Source organism: Perkinsus marinus (genome assembly GCF_000006405.1).
Source record: "Perkinsus marinus ATCC 50983 genomic scaffold scf_1104296951948, whole genome shotgun sequence".
NCBI classification, from domain to species: domain Eukaryota; phylum Perkinsozoa; order Perkinsida; family Perkinsidae; genus Perkinsus; species Perkinsus marinus.
The window spans coordinates 1-6434 of NW_003209090.1; the positions used below are offsets into that span (position 1 = coordinate 1).

At 48.6% G+C, this 6434-nt stretch overlaps 2 protein-coding genes across 2 annotated transcripts in view; both read right to left on the reverse strand.

Moving 5' to 3' along the window:
• Positions 1 to 52: 52 nt before the first annotated feature.
• Pmar_PMAR013459 (iron-sulfur cluster assembly protein, putative) lies at positions 53 to 2833 on the reverse strand. The gene is made up of 5 exons (XM_002777373.1): positions 1773 to 2833; positions 1076 to 1209; positions 818 to 908; positions 690 to 771; positions 53 to 256 (listed from the first exon to the last, which is right to left on the reverse strand). The coding sequence occupies exons 1-5, from the start codon at positions 2811 to 2813 to the stop codon at positions 153 to 155; spliced, it is 1452 nt and encodes a 483-aa protein (XP_002777419.1). The 5' UTR covers positions 2814 to 2833; the 3' UTR covers positions 53 to 152.
• A 1656-nt stretch (positions 2834 to 4489) lies between these two features.
• Positions 4490 to 6434, reverse strand: part of Pmar_PMAR013460 (autophagy protein, putative) — a gene marked incomplete at both ends in the record, with an annotated part of 2229 nt that continues 284 nt past the window's right edge. The window contains 11 exons of the mRNA XM_002777374.1: positions 4490 to 4588; positions 4643 to 4781; positions 4826 to 4952; positions 5000 to 5104; positions 5149 to 5264; positions 5315 to 5439; positions 5485 to 5622; positions 5668 to 5764; positions 5805 to 5952; positions 5974 to 6049; positions 6102 to 6316. Coding sequence (XP_002777420.1) covers positions 4490 to 4588; positions 4643 to 4781; positions 4826 to 4952; positions 5000 to 5104; positions 5149 to 5264; positions 5315 to 5439; positions 5485 to 5622; positions 5668 to 5764; positions 5805 to 5952; positions 5974 to 6049; positions 6102 to 6316 — 1385 coding nt within the window. The remainder of the gene's footprint in view (positions 4589 to 4642; positions 4782 to 4825; positions 4953 to 4999; positions 5105 to 5148; positions 5265 to 5314; positions 5440 to 5484; positions 5623 to 5667; positions 5765 to 5804; positions 5953 to 5973; positions 6050 to 6101; positions 6317 to 6434) is intronic.

The window sequence follows — 6434 nt, forward strand, 5'->3', positions numbered from 1 at the left end:
ATGAACGAAGACGGCAACACTCTCCTTGACTATAACACAGCACAGTTCCCGATCAATAATAACAGTGACATTGTATACTGTGGTATGTTCATTTCCTGAACTACGGAGCTTTTAAGTATGAATAAAGCGATGTCTAATATAATGCGTCGATATTATACACTGAAACTCTTGCCGCAGCCGCAGGAGGACTTCTGGTTGGGATTATTGAACACAAATTCTGAAGCTAGGTCGTTGTCAACATAATCCATCTCCGTACCTACAGGGGGAGTTCACAGCGATCTCAAACTCTCGATCACTAATCTTGCGAACAACAGATGAGCGAAACACATGGATACAATACGAGTCTTCAAACAAACAGTGTACGCCCTTCCACAAATGCTTAGCATATTCGGTATTCAATACGCGCACAGTCGCCTCAAAAAGTACCATCCTGCGGCTCAGGGAGGTATGCTCTCATGCCTCACATGAAATAACTTCCAATTTTTAGAAAAATTTTTAACCACTTTTCGACTTCTCCCCAACCACGAAGAGCTAGACCCTAAAGCTTCGAGGTTATATCATGTGAAGCACAGGAGCATACCTCCCTGAACTGCGACATGGTACTCGTTGAGGTGACGGCGCATGAGTCGAAAAACCGGATATGCTAAGAATTTGCGGAGGGGTGCATGAGTGATGGCTGACCCTACTACCTATGAGGTACATCAAAGCATTGGAATCCACAACAACCTTTACTCCTTCACTCTCCACAACCTCATCTAATTTTCCGATCTCCTGAAGAAGCAATGACAAAAGAGGCCAAGAAAGGAGGCGGCTTTACTTTTGCATAGTTCATGGTGTAGCTCATGTTTTCGCATCCCTTCTTCGCTAGACCTACTCTGAGCCCTATGATCGATTCGTCGTGCTTCTTACTGAATGAGAACGGGCGATATCAACAGATTTAGTCGATCACTGATAGGTGTGATCACTGATCAGATAGAAGCACTGAGTTACTCAGTGTTTCAACTGTGTGCCTACTGTAGGCGAAATAAACCGAACGAATAGCTAGTTCTAAACGATAACGATGTACATTCACTACTTCATAAGATCTTTAATTCTTGATGCGGCAGCTGGCGTCACCGTCATTACGGCTTGAGCGGACGCCGCTGTGGAAGCAGCAGCAGCAAGATGCCGAGACAGGGTAGAAAGCATTGGTGTTAATGTAAAATGATGCTAAAAGCATCGATTTTGGGCAGATGTGAACGACCTTCGCAAAGTGATTTCTCACCCCTGGACATTGCTCATATTCCCGAACACATTACATTGTATAAAGGGTCCCATTACCAACTCGACAAATGACGGTATTGACTTGACATTAGAAAATCTGGAAAATAGGCGAACGAGCAAGTTGCTACGATCGCTAGGGCCAACCCTAATCCGCGGCCACTTTAGTGGAGGAATTCACTGTTATATCTTCTCACGACGAGCGGACAAGACCCGGACGAGCCGTTCGAAAAGAACCAAGACTATTCCTTCTGATATCATCATTGACACGCGTCACTATAACATCCCTTGAGTTCAGACGGAGCCCAGTCAAGTGGATAGAAATCCATTTGATAAACGCCTTGACGGACATTCATCGTTCCTAGAATTGGCAATACTGTTCCTAGAAACGTATTGAAAGCGGAGGTGTTCCAATGACCAAAATCCGTATTGATTCCACATCTCAGGTTCGGTCCCGGTAGTGGATACATACACGGTATGCCCTTAGATTGAATTGACCACATAAGATTGACCTTGTCATGATGCTTGTTGTAGGCCTCAATGAGATTAGGTCCTAGCACATCTTCGGCTAGGAAATGTATCAACTGCACTGGTTGATTTTTATATCGGAGGAAGGGGGAGAAGTTGTATCCCAAGTCGTACATCTCCAAGTAAAAGTTATCGGTCCATGAGAAGGACACAATCTCCTCGGTTTTCCCTCGAGTTAAGGCGATTCCAAATTTAAGATCAGTGTGACCACCTTTAAATAAGCGCTCACCTGTGGGATCGCTGAGCATAGCATACTCAGTAGGATCCCTATTGAGTTCCTCGTAGTCTACTGTAACTCCAGTGATCTTAACGCCAGTAGGAAGATGCTTGTTGTACTCTGCGGCAAAAGCATAGACACCAGCCATAACTTCTCGTCCATTGGCGGACCATTTCCTCCACGAAGATCGTGAATGCTCATCAAAAACATAAGGTAAGAACTCCACTTCTTCAACCGACGTGTCTTTCAATTTAATCAAGAGCTCAGTAAACATAGCACTCTGAGTCACATCATTGTTGGGAAACCACACCTTGTCAACCCCTTCAGCTGGAGGGTACTGTGGATCCAACACGCGGAGGATGAGCTTCTTAACCCGCATGTAAACACAGTTGGTCGATAATAGACGAAACATACGTTGATAATAACCAGCATATACATCATAGCTATTGCTAGGAAGAGTGGGCCATTCACTCCACCAGAACACGTCCACGTCTACGAGTTTATCAGGGCACCCTGGATGGGGCTCATCTGCGATGCTTGGAGGAGTGTGGGAAAGAAGAGTTTGAGCAAAAGGGCAGAGGAGATGCTGAGAGTAGAACTCGGGTTCTTGATCCGAGTAAACGACCGTACCATTACTACCAACGTAGATACCAGTACAGTAGTAAGGGACAGCAGTTGTGTTACAAGTGGAATACGAGCAGTCAGCGAGGGTGTCGCAAATAGTCTGGCAGGTGATATTCTCCGGACTTGATGATGCAACGGTACTAATCATCAGGGCGACGACGCAATAGCCGATGCTGGATAGCATGATGTGTTCCAAATAAAGCGAAAACCCTGTAGAGAGGTGTACTACTTCGGAGATGGTTACAGGCAGGTAGCAACTAAGCTACCCCCTCTCGGGAGTCTGACGATACCATGTCGTTCGCAAGTGAGCGAGATTGTAGCAGAGCATGTATATGTCGCTCGCCATGTTGATCGATTACAAACCCTTGCTTGGTGTTGGGTTGCAATGGTATGGTTAACTACTTTGCAGTAGCGAACTTGGCCCAAACCTCAAGGTCGGATACAAAGTGAGACTAGACACACTACCAACGACTGAGGTTTTCCTCCCAAACAGCTCCACATAACCGACTATTTAGCCATTTCACATCTCGAACCGACTCACACTCAAAATAACACAGATTCCTGCAACCTCTAAACCTACTACAGGCCGAATCTGAAACACATAATCTCTCGGACAAGAGTCTTGTCACAAGACTGACCATTACGTCTCCAATCGCTGGAGACGTAATGGTCAGTCTCACGCACCCACAGGGTTCGCGCATAGGGTTTGTGCATCCAGACGAGTCGGAGGATAATGCCGGTCGTGATTGACAAATTTTTTACAATCACACGATTTCTCAAGTTGAGAAACTCAACTGACTTGATTTCCCATACGTCTTTTCGGTATTTTCAGCAGCGAGTGCCCACTCTGCTAGCTATTCGCCGTCGTTGCTAAGCTGTGACGACGTAGATTTGTGGTACGATCAGGGTAGTGGTTCCTTTTCGCTGATTTCACGGGAGGCTCAGCGTCGCAGACTGATCCTTCCGGCTGGACACGCCTCCCGAAGGGTTTGTTGTAATTCATGCCACGCGGCAGGAGACACGCTCGCTGCAGCGAGTATGTTAATCTTCTTCATCAGGATGTAGTATGTAACCGTTGCAGGAAGGTGATCGATGTGGTAGAGCAGCATCGTTCACGTGAACTTTTAGCGCATCGATCCCGTAAGAGTTATGATACATCTACCCAGTGTGATCAAATCATGAACACCGCAAATCAAAAGAGCCACTTATAAGTATTAGAAGCGTCAGTCAGGATAGATGGGGAGCCCGGAATAGACGACGTACGACTAGGATGGAAGTAGCCGAAAGAAGCAAGCGAATCATCGAAAACAAGCCGTGAATAACACTGAGTCACGCAAGTGCACTGCCCGCGACACCATTGACAGGAAAAGCGAAGAATGTAACGAAGAATTGCCTACCAGAAAATGCTCTGGAAGACATTGATCGACTTGCAGCCACGACTGACATTGATTATTATATCACTCGGTTACACCAAGGCGGTTACTGCTCGCAGTCTAGTTGTGAAAACTATCATGACTGAAAAGTTTGTGGAGAAGGACAGTGCGTTCGCCATTGTCAGCACCCCAGCTCAGCTGGGCCAGCTGTCTGGTAGCTTTATTTTCCTAGCTTTCAATCCAGTTTGACCATGTATACGTGCGATAGTAGCTCTTTACTGACTCGCCGAACTCGGGCAGCCTAAGATATGCGGACGAACTTTACGCATTTTTGGCGAATGATTCTTCAACAGTTGAAGAGACATCGTAGTTGAAGTTCAACTACGATGTTTCTTTAGCCCTCGGGGCGATTCCATATCTGACCATGAGACGCTCCAATTGAGTGACTCAATAGCTGTAGCAAGGATGGGTCATGTGAAAGCAACATTCAAAAGTCTTCGTCGTCGATGCCGAACGCAAGGAGGTCGTCCTCAGCCCGTTCTGCCGCTGCGAGCATCTCCGTCAGGCCGGACTTCTCGCCAAGGATCTGTACACTCGTGATGAGTCACGCAGCATTGAGTCAAGGTGAAGCTTAGCTCACCGAAGCATCCACAATAGCATCCAAAACGAAGGACGCTCCCTTGGTAGTGTACTCGGCAATAATGGCATTCGAACAGGCCACGCATCGATCGAAAGCTTGGGTGACCGCAGGAACCTGCTGCCAGTTGGCGAGGAATCCCCTGAGACGAGATGCATCCGACAGCCCTATGTTGCTCATCCCCACCGTATCTGATCGGGAGTAGCCCCAAGCGCATTGCCCCCATCGTCATTGACCGTTCGGATCTGGTCGAAGCCGCCATGTTGAGTTAGAGTAGCAACAAGTTCCACCGCCGTTGCAGAGGCTATAGCAGCTGAGGAGGGCTCAGGTGCATAGAATAGCGGCTATTACAACTACTACCAAGACCAGGCCGTGTGACAGTACACATCTGGTCCAGGGTCCTGAAGGACGTAGAGTCGCTCGGGGCCGAGACGTCGTTGCAGAAGTAGCAGGCAGAGCTACGATCTACCAAAAAGACATTATCATGTTCTCCAGAGAGACGTACCCACCTCCATAAGACTGTACCTTCACCAAGTAGGAGTCAAAGCCCAGCGCGACCGATACTCCAATCGGGCCTCCCTTTGTCTTGGCTCCAGCGGAGGCAACCATCACCGTAGGCAACCAGCTGAAGATGATTATATCCACAAACCCCAGCAGCAGCAGCCGTCACGTTACCGACTCTCTCTGCTGTCTGTAAGGAGGAACACAACATCATGGCCAGCTATGAGGGAGTCCAGCTTCTCAACCGCCCTCGATATGTCATCAATCCCTCCAGTGGTGCTTTTGCCAGGCATCGGAACCTCACATGGTTGTGTGTCCATACGATCACTTAGCACGGTAGATACCTCCAGCTGAACTCCACTAACGTTGAGACCGGGAACGATCTCGCCGAGTCTGGCTGCTGCTGCCTCTGCTTTAGGACGCTTCCCTACAGCATCCTCGTATGTAAAGAGATTCTGCCGAGCTGGGTTACTGAAGGACACCTAAAACCGAGCGAATGACAGTCTGATAGGAGCACTATCACCCACATGGCCACTGTCCACGAAGGTTATGTTCTTCACACCCCACCCTAGTAGGGTCCGGCTCACAGCACAACCTAGAGTTCCAGCTCCGATAAGGAGGCATCTAGAAGAACACAGTATAGGAGATCAAGGAGGATGCTGACCTCAGGTTCATGATCCGGTCTGGGTCTAGGGTAGGCAACACCCTCCACTGCATGAGTCTGACGTTGAGGTCAGTAGCAGAGACCGCCAACGCTGCTGGGTCCATCACTCTCCTCAGATCGAGAGCTGATGGCAGGGGATGAGCCCAAGCTAAGAACGATGAGGACTCACTGGTGGTCACAGTAGGCTTGCCTTGAGGCCCAGGAAATGCTATCCATCCTGGTACGCGCTCCACACAGGCATTGAGCTGAAACAATAGGAGCATAGCCGCAGCTACTACAGTGGTAGTTGTATCTTACATCACCAGGAACTACCACTGTTATCCTTACGGACGATCCACGCTGATGGACCAGCCTCAAGGTGATGGAGTCATCAACAGTGCTTTTGAAGCGGGTCATGATAGCGACTAGAAGGGTGGACATATACCACGGGAGCATCACAGTGGCAGCGTTAGGTTCTGGCAGATTGGCCACTAGGACGAGGACCTCCAACAGGCGGCCTGCTGGCATATCCCCTGACGACCACAATGAGGCGTCTTATACGATGCTATGATAGGCTCTACTGAGATTGGACAGAGTGTTGTCCTCATAGCGGAGGAGGACCATCTCGGCAGTAAGTCGGGCGAGCAGGGC

Coding starts and splice junctions, on each gene's coding strand:
- Pmar_PMAR013459 (XM_002777373.1), bottom strand. CDS start 2,813: ATGCTATCCAGCATCGGCTATTGCGTCGTCGCCCTGATGATTAGTACC. Junction 1,210..1,772: donor ACAACAAGCATCATGACAAG/GTCAATCTTATG, acceptor CGATGCTTTTAG/CATCATTTTACATTAACACC. Junction 909..1,075: donor AGAATTAAAGATCTTATGAA/GTAGTGAATGTA, acceptor GTTCTCATTCAG/TAAGAAGCACGACGAATCGA.